The sequence below is a fragment of the Larimichthys crocea genome, chromosome X, assembly GCF_000972845.2.
Source record: "Larimichthys crocea isolate SSNF chromosome X, L_crocea_2.0, whole genome shotgun sequence".
NCBI classification, from domain to species: Eukaryota; Metazoa; Chordata; class Actinopteri; family Sciaenidae; genus Larimichthys; species Larimichthys crocea.
In genome coordinates, this window is record NC_040020.1 from 8295051 (window position 1) to 8310178 (window position 15128).

The 15128-nt window shown below is 43.6% G+C and overlaps 1 protein-coding gene across 3 annotated transcripts in view; it reads right to left on the reverse strand.

Moving 5' to 3' along the window:
* LOC113746612 (uncharacterized) overlaps positions 1-15128 on the reverse strand; it is a 64423-nt gene that overhangs the window by 32508 nt on the left and 16787 nt on the right. The window contains exon 5 of one of the 3 annotated variants that reach the window (XM_027282984.1): positions 7169-7396. The exons of the other annotated variants lie outside the window; for them this stretch is intronic. Coding sequence (XP_027138785.1) covers positions 7210-7396 — 187 coding nt within the window. The 3' untranslated portion in view covers positions 7169-7209. Of the gene's footprint in view, positions 1-7168; positions 7397-15128 lie in introns of those variants that run through there. 3 annotated transcript variants of the gene reach the window in all.

Genomic DNA, 15128 nt, shown 5'->3' on the forward strand with positions numbered 1-15128 from the left:
TATAATTATTCAAATCGAGAAAATGTCAAAAAATTATTTAAAGCAACAGTGTGCTCAAAAAGTCAGTCCCACATTTACTCTTGTCCGGTGGCTTCTTTTCTCCGTTTCTCTTCTTAGCTTCCTCCGTCAGCGTCCTCTTCACTCTCTTCTCCTCTGCCATCATGTCCATAGAAGCTGCTGAGCCTGGTTACCTCCTCTTCTTCTTCCTGGTAGTCCATAACGCCTGTTGGTACAAACACTCAGCTTGGCGGTGAGCTCAGAGCGACGGGTACCCGTCGCTCTGAGCTCACCGCCAAGCTGACGAACTGAGCTAACAGCAGCTACAGCTGTCAGCAGTTTACTTCACTGTCCATCATAAACTCTGTAAATCACAGAGAGTTGAGGCGGAGCAGCCGGAGGACATCAGAGGGAAAACCAGAAAACATTTCCTCCATAAAATATGATCCAGTTTCACCAGAATCAGTGAAATAGTTGCTGCTGTGTGACTTAGTGCCGTAAAGCGTTACGTACTTCTCCCGACCCGGAGCCCAAAGTTACATAGTGTGAGAACAGACGTACGAATGACAGAGACACCGTTTATTTTAAATCTGTTACACGATGCAGGGCTTGCATCTTTTCCCCTTAGAGACCAGATGGAACCCAACGTGCGAGTCTTGACAAACCAACGTGCCGTTTGATTGACAAGACAAACCTGTGTTTGTCTTCTCGTCTGTCTGGCAGATGGACAAGACGGATTAACCGCCTGGAATGGAAGGAGAGGAGATGGTGAAACACCTGCAGCTGCAGCGTTTGAGACTCTTTTTCTGCCTTTTTTTAATATGAATATGAGACGGGAGATGAGAATAGAAGAAGTGCATTAGGAGAGGAAGAGCGAGCCGGAGGTGTGTCGAGGACGTGCAGCTCAGTGTGTGTGTGTGTGTGTGTGTGTGTTTATGGGCTGAAGGGCAAAGAGTTGAGGTGGTGTTTGATGCAGGCAGGCTTCAAACAAACCGTCACTCTGCTTCTGTCTAAAACATGCACACATGCGCACACACCCACACACATTCATGTGCAAACACACACACACACACAGGAACTTCCACCAGCGTCCGGGCTGTCCATATAAAAACCCCCTCGGAGCCAGCTGCGTTGCTGCAGTGGCACATGCACACGGATGAACACGTACTGGAAGCATGCGTGTGCAGCAGCTGTTGCACTTGCTGCGGAGCCGCGCCAACAAAGAGGCCGAATCAGGTTCAGTGTAAACATCAGTTTGCACACAACTAATTTCCTGTGGAACAAACACAACACGAGAGCTCTGGAAAGTACGGTCACACACACACACACACTTTACGTAGCATATGGAACAACAGTGTGTAATCATACACACACTAAAGAGTTAAGGGTGAGTAGATAAAGACGCAGGTTTATTCTCCTCCTCACGGACTCGGCTCGGGGGTATCCTGCTCTTTTCTTTACAAGAGGCCACTTCCTTAAACAGATTTATCAAAAGTGTTGCACAAGGCACTCGATTAGCTCTGTGCATGGTGTGTGTGTGTGTGTGTGTGTGTGTGTGTGTGTGTGTGTGTCCTTTGTAGGAGAGTGACCAACTGAGCTTCTGTGATAGTCTCTGTGGGTGTTGTGCATCAGATATGTGATCTGAAGGATGATACTTCAGAGTGGAGAACAAAGCAGATGCTATTCCAGAGAAGAAGCTGTGCAGGGCCAACATACGAGCCCTGAGGGACCCCCACCACCACCACCACCACCACCACCTCCACCCTCCCTCCACCACCTCCTCTTCCTCCTTCCAGTGCTAGCTTTAGAGCAGCTATTGTTTTTAGCCAAACACACAGAAATAAAGCAGCGCCAAGATAAATCTGCTGCGCCATCATCAACACATTTAACCATCTGTGTGAAGCGCCGCTCTATTATTAGATTTTGGTTGTTCGGATCTCTTATTCACAGAGTTGAAGTGTAGTGTGAGATCTCTGGCACACATGAAGGAATGACAGAGCAGAGACTGCGAGATCACACGAGATCTGTCACAAAGAACAAGATCGAGTGTGTGCCGGAGTTTTTAGAAGAGCAACAGTTGGAGAGACGGTGAAAGAGCGAGACAAAGCCAGAGAGACAGACTGATGGATGAGGAAACACTTTGCTAAGAAAAGCCAAAGTTGGAAAGCCGAGCGGACAGAAATATGTGAGTTTCAACCGTTTTAAAGTTGTGGAGCTTCAGATTAGACATGATGACACATAAAACCTGAAATAAAGAGCCAAGTGGTCGGACAAGAAACAACAAGAACGAAAAGTCATCCAGAAAAAAATGAGTCACTCTGCAAAATGATTTAAAAAACAAGCTGGCACGGAATAAATCCATCTGATCTGTTTAAATATTATTTATTATATGTACACCATTTAACTCAATGAATTTTACATTTAAAAGCAGCTTTATGTAACTTCCAACAGAACACAAACACATTAGTAAATTCTCTAGTATCGTCATTGTTTCCAAGAGGGTTGAATAAATGTGCGCCTGTCTATCTGTCCACAAAGAAAGAATATTTCCTGAGCTTTGATGATTTTTTCAGTGGGAGTGGAGCCTCGCTTTGCATGTTTTCACATGTCTTCATAAAGCAGAGACGGTTTATTAATTATAGAAATAAAGTGTTTAATGTGCTGCATAATTTGGAGATCACACGGGATCGAAATGAGTGATATGCTGGTTATTTCTACTATTAAGACAAAAACAGCTGATTTAACTAATTCATACATTTAAATCTATTTTAATAAAAAATAAAAACAAATGAGCATTAAATCTTTTTATACCAAGCGACCGGCTTGACCCATTTCTGAAGTCTTACAATCCTCTTTTTAGGATTTTAATGTTTCTGTTCGACTGCAATCATTTCCATTTCAAAAGGAGCATTAGTTTAATTTATTAGTTTAATTTATTAGTTTAATTTATTGCTTTTCTTTATTTGGCAAGGGCAGATCACATTCATAACATTTCTGAAAATATGCCAGGGTTAGCTGGAAGGACTAATTTGTTGAATTCATAAAAGTAAACATTGTTTTACAGGAGAAGAAAATATTTTAAAACGTTGCTCCACGTACTGACGGTGTCAAACACTCTTCTATAACTGAGCTCCTTCTATTGTCGAGCCATCTGAAATAATTTTCACATTTTCTGGAGCTGGTTACATTTTTAAAATTTGATTTCTGCACAATTCTCAAACATCAGCAGTCTTTTGTAGTGATTATTTTAAAGAAGCTTCTTCTGTTCAGGCAGATATTACCTTCAGAAATGTAGCACTAACATTAATAAATGAAATATAAAATTAAGTATAACAAAGCAACACTTAAACGCTACAGCTGTTCAGTCATAAATAAGAAATAAAACTTTCATGAATTAGTTTTTTTCTCAGTCAAACCTTCTGACGGACATCACCGTGTCAGGAAGGCATTACATTTAAGTCTGTCTTATGAAAAACAGAGCGCATAAATCAGCGTTCCCTCAGTTAGGTCTTATCAGCACTTTACTCGCAGCCTTGAAACACTTCGACGGTGTTTGTGCTTGGCAACAAGCGTCTGCCTTCGACCGGCTGCAACACGACAGCGCAGCGCACAAACATGTACGAATAAGTTCAGAGACATGAACCCGCTCCGTTGATTTTTCTTATTTATTTGCACTTATTGAACATCTGAAAGAGCTTAAAGAGAGCTCGACCCGGCCAAACTCTTATAAAGGAATCTTCTGTCAGTTTCACTGCGTTTTCATCAGACCTCGGCACTTTGGCAGCGGGAGCCGAGCCAAGCACATTTCTCTGAGTCATCAATGATGCGAGGGGAAGGAGGAGGAGGAGAAAAAGAGGAAGGAGGAGGAGGAGGAGAAGCAGGAGGTGGCAGGTCCGGGGTTTCCCTCTCAGTCTTGCAGGCGAAGGCCGACACCGAGCAGCAACAAGCAGAGAGAGAAAAAAACGTGCTCTATTGTTTCAGGCCCTGCTGGCAAAGTGAGCCTTCCTGAAACTCTGCAAACCACACACACACACACACACACACACACACACACACACACACGAGGGGAGATCTTGCCAAAACACTGCTGCTCGCTCAGAGAGCGGCCAAAATGGAAGAAAAGCTGGGAGAAGTTTACAAGGACTTTCGTAGAATCTGTTGTTTTCTTTGCCTGGCGGCCTGACAAGAAAACTTTCAATTCAATCTTTAGAAAATAAACAAAGCAGCCGAGACGGAGGAGAGTACGGCAATAAAGAAATCATAAGAAACGCTTCTCTAATGATAGTGATAGGTGTGTGTGTGTGTGTGTTATCACTCCTGTCTGAACCTTTAAGGGACTTTGTGCTCGTTATGACGCCCCGTCCTACTAAACTGCATCATTTGTCACTGTAATACGTGATGCAAAGAGCTGCCTGGGAACATTCCAGACTTACTACTCCATTGTGGCGTGACGTGAATCGAGGTCGGACCACAGCGGCGGGATCGCTACTGGGAAGAGAGACAATGCAGTCACATGACCGACGGCGGCTTCTGAGAAGAAACTGAACATTGCTCTCATTCTAGGAAGCATCACGCCTTAATATAGAAGTATAGCTATATATATATATATTTAGTTTGCATTGACTGCAGCAGCAGATAATCATGACTGTAAGCATAAGCTGCTGCTTCGTTTGTCTGTTAACGGGTAGAAGGTGGAAGAAATGACAAAATGAGCGACACAGCATGGAGGAGGTGAAGCAGCTTTGAAGCACAGCTCTTCATTTGTTCAGCAGTCTGCAGGTTCTCATGCCCCCCCCCCTCAGGACCTGTCAGGCAGCTCCTCTGTTTGTTTTCCACTCCGACGTGGGGACAGATTTGGACAGCGGAGTGACAGCGGAGTCTATTTTCTCCACCTGAAAGCTTGGAATGGAGGGCAGGGAAACTCAAGACTGGTTTTACCCGCTTCCTGGAAACGGTAAAGCAAGCGGGAGGCCCCGCTGTCAGGGGGCAGAAGACGGACTGTGTGTCAGAGAGTGCACAGAGACGGTCAACAGATAAGGAATATGTGTGAATGCATGGCTGGGAGTGTTTATGTGCCTGCAGAGTGTGTGTGAAAGAGAAAATGACAGAATGGTATAGAGCACGTGCTCCGGGTCGCTGGATCTGCTGATGCCCACAAAGATCTGTTTACAGTGAGCGCCCCTGATGACCCCCACCCACCAGAGGATGCAGGAGTGCTGCTAACTCACACACACACACACACAACACATATCTCAGCAGACATGGATACAGCGGGGGTCTAAGGGCACCTGTTAGAAACATCCGGAAGGCCAGATTCCAGGCAAACTATCGTAGCACTAAAAACCCAGGCCTGGAGGTGAGGGGTTAGCGGCCACGCGATACGGAGGAGGAGAAGGGGAGAGAAACGCTCCTCAAATTCAGCAGACGGTGGGAGCGTCCGCAACGCGATCATCCACAAATGAATGACATGCTGAGGTTATGCATGAGGAGATGAAACAGACTGAGCGGTGTCTATAACCGAGCTCTTTCTATTGTCGACACATCTGAAATCATTTTCTGGATTCGATTCAGTTTCTGCACAATGCTCAAGCAGCAGCAGGCGTTCGTAGAGTTTATAGGAGTGATTATTTTAAATGAACTTCTCCTGTTCACGCTCCTCAGATTCAGCAGACGGTGGGAGCCTCCGCAACGCGATCATCCGCAAATGAATGACGTCGTGAGGTTACGCATGAGGAGATGAAACAAACTGAGGAGGCCAACAAGGAGTGTGAGTGTGGGAGTGTAAAGGCTCCTTCCAAGGCCGGAAGGTAAAGAGACCGGAGAAAGAAAGAAAGAAAGAAAGAGAGAGAGAGAGGACAGACGGATGACTGTAACCAGAGTGAAGGTTGAAGAATGAGGACAGAGGGAGAAGGAATCACAGAGATCCAGAGCTAAAAAAACTCCTTCAACGATGTTAAAGGAGAAGTCGGACACGAGGCTGCGACTCAATATGATTAGCTTAGCTTAGCACAAAGACTGGAAACAGGGGGAAACAGCTAGTCTGGCTCTGTCTCCTCACAAGTTCCAGCTGTTCATTGTTTTTCCTTTTTGTCCGTTTTATTTTGAAATTTGACAGGATGCCGTTTCTGTGTCTGACTTCCTGTCAGCATGATCTGCTCTGTGCTGCTCGACGAGGCGTCTGACATGGAATCACAATCACTGATAAGTTTATTAGTCCTGGTGTGCGAAATGACACCTGGTTGCTGAAATAACACACCTGTGACCACGCCCACCTGTCAATCAAAGCGTCCTCGCTCTTAATCCTGCATAACTTTAAGCCTTAATATAATGTGAACAGGTGAGTTGTATATAAATTCACCCTCAGTACAGTTGTCATGAACGGGGAAATTAGCTACAGAGACCAAAACTGTTTTTTGTACCAGGCTGTAAACATGTTTATTTCTGCTGTGAAGTTGGACATTTGGACATGGGGACTTATGGAGACTGACTCACTTCTGGAGCCAGCCTCAAGTGGACGTTAGAGGAACTGCAGGTTGTGGCACTTCTGCACTGGCTTCACTGGGTTGCCGCCAGTGAAGACTCAAGTAATCATGCAGGACAGAACCTGGATGCTGAAGTCTGTTGAACTTTGAATCCTCACCTTCCTCGTCCTCTTCCTCTCGGCCCTGCTGGGCCTTTCACACGTGCACGCGATGCTCAGGTCTGAAGCCTTCCCGTTACATCTCAGCAGTGTGTGGACGTGCACGCCCGCTGACTCACCAACCTGCTCGTCTGTCACAGTGATTAAGTGTGATCAATGCTGCGCGGCATCCGTGGCTGTGCTAATGCACAATGATACAGCCTGCTGCGATGAATGAGGGGACGGAGACAAAGAGACGAGTCACTGATACAGCCAACGTGAGGCTGAAATCACAGGGAGCGGCTGTGATGGTAGAAAATGAGCGTCAAGGTCCAAGGTTTATGAATGCAGCATGTAGGGTTATACGTATAGAGTGAACCCTGATAAGTGTTTATGGAAGTACTACGTACATATGTGAGTGTAGGACTGTGACCACACAGATGAAGAAAGAAAGAAAGAGGGGAGAGAGAAAGTGGGACAGACAGCAGCTCTTAACTCCCTCCTCTCCTCTCCATCCTCCCCCCGTCGTCCTCCTCCTCTCTCCTGCCACTGAGGGGAAGCGAAGGAGGTCACCCACTCCTACAAGCACTCCATCAACCTGCCGGCGACCTTGCTCGTCCTGGATACGGTGCCCGCTCCCCCTCCGTGTTTGTCTGCCTGCACTGCTGCCATCTCTCTGCAGCCGGTGCCAGGTTACAGCGCCACGAGCACAGAGGTGCCGTTCCACCAGATGCCCGTCCTCCCTGCCCACGCCGGGGCCAGGAGTCAGCGCTGAGGAGTCTTTGACAGGGATCGTGACAAAACATGCCCAGGTTAATTCATATGTGGGGATCTTTTCCATCTCTGTGTGTAATGCACATAAAGATTCTGTCCAAAGTAGGGTTGCAAAAATCTGGGAATTTACAAACTTGAAGGTCGGACTTTAATAGTGAACTTAAATATAGTTGTGAAAAATATATTTTAGCATCATCTTGACTAAATCAACCAGATTTCATGCAGGTACAACTTGAATATCTGCTGGTCCTCAGTCACATGCACATAGCACACTGCTTAGTAGTGGTGGGCGGATCGATCCAAATATAGATAGTATCGATACCAAGTCGGTATCGGATCGATAATAGCCTCGTGAGATCGATTCTGCTGCGGTTTCGGCAAAGAGGAAACAGCCAGGTCGCCGGACTCGCCGCTCTTGTGTTTAGATGTTGCACCGTCACGTGACTTAGACGCACAAAGCAAACAAACAAAGGCAGTTAGTTAGTCCAAAAAATGATGATCGATGCTGTTTTTGAACAAAAAGCTGTAACAGACTAACTAAAGGCTTTGGGGGTTGTTCAGTTGTTTACATATTATTTATATTTTCACCAGTTGTTGTTTTTGTTGTTGAGAATTTTTATTTAATTCTTGTTTTATAGTTTCTCAACAGTACTTGTTTGTTTTAATTTGTTTACTGGTTTGCGAGTACTTTTTATTTAAGATTTTTCTGAAAAGATTTGATACGATTTTTTAATAACCATTTCTATTTAATTTTAAACTTTGTCCTAATTCTGTCCTGGTTTTAACTATTTGATGATAAAAAGGAAATACCAAAAAAACACTTAAGGTCATAAAATTAATTGAGATTTGCAATTCAATGACGCATCCACTTATTTATTGAAAAGTACGGTATCGGCGAACTGGCCCGTATTTACTTGGTATCGGATCATACCAAAATACTGCAGGGCTACTGAGGCCACGCCCCTACCTGCACAGGTGGTTTGCCACACGAGACTGTTGAAGACACATGTGAGCTGGGGGACTACAGAATATTGTTCAATAAAATGATCAAACTTATAAAAGAGTTCTACTTACAAATAAATCTGTTGAAATGTTTTTTTAATTGTTTTATTTGGCATGTTTAGATTTTATGTGTTGGATATGATGCAGTTTGTTAAATTACACCAATTTACACTTAATTTCAATTCCCATGAAGTTTCTGATTTGAAAAATTTTCCAAAATTCCAGAGCTTAACTTTCCATGGAAATTTCTGGAAATTTAATCGTCCAACCAGCACCTTTAATGTTTTGGTCTGTTCTCATCGTTCAGACTTAAATAACTTTTAAAAAACGTTTTCACAGTTTATATGATTCTAACACCGGTAAGAAGACTTTGTAGTTACATTTGTTTTAGTTTTGAAAACTGATTATTTGTAATTATTGTTTAAGCTCTAATCAGAAAATAGTGAAAAAGCCAAAGTTGAAAAATATTAATTAATTCAGTCCGGTAATAATAATAATAATAATAATAATAATAATAATATGATAATTAATAATAATGTTTTGTTTGAACTCTCAGTCCAAACGACTATTCAGCTAATTATATAGAAGACGAAGTAAAACACATTTGAAGATTTGTAGAAAAAACAACTTTTATATTATATATTTCTGTCAGTCCATAGTTGATTATCTACTCGTTGTTTCAGCCCTAATTAAAGTATCACACCCACTCCTCCAAACTGAAGTAAACAAACAGAGTCGGTGCTGGCAGCCGCTGACGTGAATGACATGACAACTTTACTGCAGGACAAAGTGTCACCACTAAAAACCTGGCAGCGTCTCAGCAAAGCAGATGGCCAAAACCAAACTGCAACGTCACTGCTAATGAAAAAGGAAAGTTTTAAAAATGTATTATTTTCAACACAATGTGACTGTGGAGTTCAGCAGCAGATACAGACTCGTATCACAATCACCAGATACCGCACTGAAGGAGGAAACAGCTGAACCGCCGGGCTACCGCGAGGTGCAATGAACACACAAGGCCGCAGATATCTCTATCAGCTGCGACAGGCAGGTCACATTCCTTTGTTATGTGCTGTCCAACGGACCTCCCTGCGGAAAGCTCGGTCTAACTGTGGATACAGCTGCAAAGATGGCTCGCTGACCACGGCTACAGAAGGCATGGAAAGACAACACATGAGCCGAGACAGAGGAGGGAGAGCAGGGCGGAAAGAAAGGTACATTTTTTCGAATGGATGGCAGAGGAGCTGAAAAACCTTGGACGCTGTCATGTAGCCTGTTTGTAGACGTGTGTGGTGTGTGTGTGTGGTGTGTGTGTGTGTGTGTGTGTGTGTGTGCAAAGGGGAGAGGCAGACAGAGACAGGAAAGAGAATGTAATCATCCTTTAAAAGGGCAGATTCCTGGGTGAATGTATGGTGTGCAGAGAGTGTGTGGTGTGGGTGTGTGTGCGTGTGTGTGTGTGTGTGTGTGTGTGTGTGTGTGTGTGTGTGTGTGTGTTGGTGTGAGAGTGGTGTGTGTATTGCAAAATGGGCGTGGGAGGTGTAAGCAAGCTAAGCTACAACTCCTCTTATCGCTCCACAGAGCAATGTGGAGAATGAGGATTCTGGGTTTCTGCCTGCTGATCAAAGACCACATATAAAACACACAAAACACAAACAACACCACACACACACACACACACACACACACACACACACAGATGGAATTACAAGCTCAGCAATAGCGTGTAGGCTGATGCTATGAGCAGTGACAGTATCAGTGATGAAGAACACCACCTGTTTCAAACTCACACGGAAGATCAGCTCATCACCTGCACACGACCCGAGCTCGACCAACGTTGTTTTCATATCGTTCATCTGTTTAATAATCCATCGTCACACTCTGTTTGTTTAAATACTTTATTTTGAAGTTTCAGTTATGAAACAGGCAAAGTAGTATAAATATAAATAAGACAAACTAATAAATAATAATAATGAATAATAGATTAAAGAAAATACAAAAAACTATAATAATATATTTTTTTTTTGTTTGTTTTTTTGTTTTTTAAACCTGGACGTTTATGAATTTATATTGAACCAGTTTGAGGTTCACAATGGGGTAAGTTCTGATATTCTCAATAAAAGGTGTCGTGTTTATTTCTTACGACATGTGATCGTCTCTAAAGGTAAACAGGTCATCACTGTGATGGGAGGAGTCGGCCTTCATGCATTTTGTGGAAACCGTAAAGGATATGGAAATTAATTTCTCTGGATCTCTGAGTGAATTTCAAGGTTGTTGCATTTCCTAAAACACAGAGTCCTGATCTAATGGAATCAGCGTTTCCATCATTTCAGTCAAGCATGTCGTATATATCATAACAGAATGTTGTTTACTTTAGCACATGGTAAACCCTCAGCAATAATACACCTGAAACAGATATTTGAAACTGAGGATTGTACCGAGGGGGGAGGTCAAGTTGACACAAGCTCGACCACAGGTCCTCAGGTATTGGAACGCCCCTCAGACTCCCGCCTCCTCCTGATCGGTGTTGTTTGTTTTGGATACTCTTCCGTTATTGTTAAATAAAAAATTATTTCCTCCATCAGTGTCATTTGTTCCCTCCAGATTTTTTTCAGGAATGTTCTCAGTTTGTAAATAATATCGTCACACTCATAATCACTCCTGTTCTTTGAGCCGAAGGTTGTGTTTCAGATGACATAATAATAATAACAACAATAAATACATTATTTTTAATTTATTATTAATTATCGTTTAAGTGCGTAAGTTCGCAGATTCAGTTTCACATATAAGAGTTAACTCTCTGCACTGACCTGTGATCAGGTGAACGGTTCCTCTGTCATTCGTACGTCTGTTCTCAGATTTACAGAGTTTATGATGGACAGTGAAGTAAACTGCTGACAGCTGTAGCTGCTGTTAGCTCAGGTCGTCAGCTTGGCGACTCCCCAAGCTTGACGAACTGAGTGTTTGTACCAACAGGCGTTATGGACGACCAGGAAGAAGAGAGGAGGTAACCAGGCTCAGCAGCTTCTATGACAGATGGCAGAGGAGAAGAGTGAAGAGGACGCTGACGGAGGAAGCTAAGAAGAGAAAAGGAAGAGAGTGAGCGAGCAAGAAGCCGCCGGACAAGAGTAAATGTGGGACTGACTTTTAGTGGTTGGTGAGAGCTTGGTGAAAAAAAGGCTGAAAGACAGACGCCGAGCTGGGCTGACTGGGCTGTTGTAATGTAATCAGAGTAAATACTCGATACAGCTGGACATAGTTACCACACAGTGGGATTACACTCTTCTCTACATGATGTTGCTTTAAATGGAGTTGCAGCAGAGTGTTTTACCTTATGAAAGTTATGTATTAACAAATGAGTTGTAATCTGTAACAGCCTTTACTCTCGACGGCCTCATCTGTAATTCAGAGTGCAGATCTCGTCACAATGACCGACCGTGCACGTGAAGCTGTCATAGAGACGGTGGGTGTGTGTGTGGTGTGTGTGTGTTTTGTAATTCAATAATAAAAACCCCGGCAGTGTTGGTGAGTCTCTTAATAAGCTGTGTCTTGTCTCTCTGCTCTCACTTCTTCTTTCCCTCCATCTGCTCCCCATCGCCGTCTCCCTCTTAATGCACGTCTGTCTGCATGGGTTCATTCCTCCCCTGCCTCTCACCTCCTCTCTCCACACCCCTTCTTACTGTATGCGCTCTCCCTCTCCTCCGCCTCCTCCTCCTCTTCTCCCTCTATTATCTCTTTTCACTGTCACAGCCTCCTCCTCCTCCTCCCTTCCTCCCTCCTTCCTGTCCTCCTTTCTTGTATGTGAATATGGGTCTGCGGGGTCCCTTGTTATCCGGCACCTATCCAGACATCCCTCAGCTGGGAAGCCAGACAGTAAAAAAAAAAAAAAAGACGACCAGAGAAGGAGGAAAGACTGACAGCCCGGCAGCTGCTGCAGAGAGACTGACAGGCTGGAGGAAATGTAAGTGGATGTGAGAGGGCAGCACTGCGAGCAACGCGACGAGAAGACAGAGAGGCTGGCAGGTAGGAAGACAGATACAGGCAGCGAGTAGGAGGCAGACAGGTAGGCAGACACGCAGGTCGTCACGGCGGTACGTATAGCAGCCGGCGAGCTACGAGCCCAGCATCCCAACGGGCCAGAGGGTCAGTGCGTGACGGCTGATAAACACTGCCACTGCTGGCCTGGCACGGCACTGCAGCCACTGAATGAGCCTGCATGGAGACCAATAAACCCTTTAATGACTGCGGTTCAGACGAAGACATGTTACCTCCTCCCTGAAGCAGCGAGACTATAAAGATATCAGAGGAAACATTCAGGTCTCCACATCGAACGTTCAAATGGAACAACAGCTTCACTCACCCACTGCTGCAGGACAGAGACAGAAAATTCATCTGCAACAATTTGGACCATCAATTTGTTTTGTAAAAAAACACAATAAAAAAAAAAGTTCTAACTTCTTAAATATGATTATTTGCTGTTTTTTTTTAGTCTTCTATGAGCGAATATGTCACTGTATGACAATGTACTGACTACAGGCCAAATAATTAAAAACTAGACAAGAAAATCTCTTCCAGCTTCATTTAGAGTGAGAATAATCAGGTGTCCTTTCAACGCAGGGGTCCAAGACCTCTAAGGGGTCCGCAGAGGTACTGCGACGGGGTCCGCCAATTTTGTCATAATAATTTGACAATCTTCACCAAAATACTGATGAATGTGAGGCTGCAGATAACGGAGGATCTGCAAACATGGGACCATGTGCACACATACATACAGGGACTTTTATCAATCATAAACACATACAGGTTAATAACCCAGAAAAAATAAATAATTGAAGTTGAATAAAGTAAATATAAAAGTTATTATAGACCAGTTAAAATGTGAAAAATGTTCTGCAAAAACAATCAAGAATAATTTCAAATCTTTAAAATAAAGTTTAGTTTTCCATTTCTAAGCTGATTAATTCATTATTACATAGAAATAACAGAATAAATTGAGTCCGGGCACTTTTTAAACTCACTACAGTCAATTTAAAACAACATTATTGTCTCAGGCTGTACAAAGTAAAGCCGACCATGTTTTTGTAAAATATGAATAAGGCTATATTTAAATACATTTAATGTGTTAATGGGGAGCTAAACAAACAAAGATGGCACAATCCTTTAATCCCGCTTCGTAATATCAGAGACAGTTGTGAGAGCGCTCCACAGCCAGGACTGAAATATGTCGCTATAATTCAGTCAGGAGGATTCCTGTGAGAACACATGTATTTCCTCAACTGCACCCTAATAAAAAAACCATCGTGTGTACAACAAGAATGTCCGAGAATAGTATTACAGACACACTTAGGAAGTGGATTTTACCAACGCAGGCTTTGTAGCAATAGTGCAACGCTCCAGTTTTCACCATATTGTGAAGATTTCACTCCAGGCGAACGCCCCCTGATTCCCATCACACTGACTCAGCGAAATCTGCTGCCCTTCCTCTGTTCGCCAGATGTGGCAAGAGCTATATCGACCCCAAAAAACTCTAAATATGCTAAAAGTTCATTATAAATATCTCGAATATAGAACGGGAGCACGGGGTTAAGGCGCAGACACATTTCAGTCGGTAACCGTCAGGAGCATTGCAGCACTTTTCTGTTTCATCACACAGTTTGGAAACAGCGTGATTGATCATCGGGCGACTGTAACCTTGCCGTCACTGCTGCCACGTTTCCACACGCCATGGGATTTCTTTTTTTCCCTTGATGGTCCTGTCACCCAGATCTCTACACCCTGGCTGGCCTGCGTCCTACTGGGTCAAGTCACAATGACAGGAAAGCCGTGAACCTTCTTCTCTGGGAGGGATACAGATACAGCCTCCTGAGAAATCGATGTTCAATCCTCAGCTAAAACAAGCCATTAAAAAACTATCCACCATTTCCAGAAAGTTGAGAGAATTTAAAATGCCAAGCAGTCATTAAATTTAATGTGCCAATTTCTCTGAAGAAATCAAATAACACTGGCATGGATCGAGCCTGACTGAGGCAAATTTTCCAAAGGGGCCGTGTAGTTCCATCTTTACCAATTTCACTAGTGGACCTCCAGATAATTGTTCTAATTACCAGAATCCTGCAACAAAAAAAACAGCCAATTTATTTATGTTTGTGTTTGGTTAGCTCTGGCTGCGGTTACCTAACCACAGGCATCTTTCCTGTACTTGCCACAACATACCGTTACAAGATCAATCAAGAGAGAAGGCACAGAAAACGACCAGACGTGCAGAGGAGAGACGAAAAACAAGGCCGGTGACTTGGAGGTGAGTCACGGGGAGGAAAAGCTTCGAGCTCAGTTCCTGTCTTTACCGGGAGCGCACGATTCATCATGCACTGCATGAGGTCACGTAAAGACAGACTGCATACGGTTTGTTATTACTTACTGTTTGTCCAGAAGAATTTCTGTGGTGTGTCATTCCTCCCCCATCGTTGACCTAATTACACAATAAAAGCCTCTGCATTACAAGGGCTTATGCATATTGTTTATAAAACACCACATGTTTATTTTCCTGGTTGGCTAAGTTAAAAAGAACTTCTCTCATATAATAGATTTCTCTTCTTCCAAATTGTACAATGTTCCATAGGGGTGCAGGTTTATTTGTGGGCTTAAATAGAATTATTAGTTCCCAAACATGTTAACCTCACACAGCGTCTTAACTTGGCGAGTATCTGAAACCGTCCGTCGTCGTGCGTCTCGTGACGTC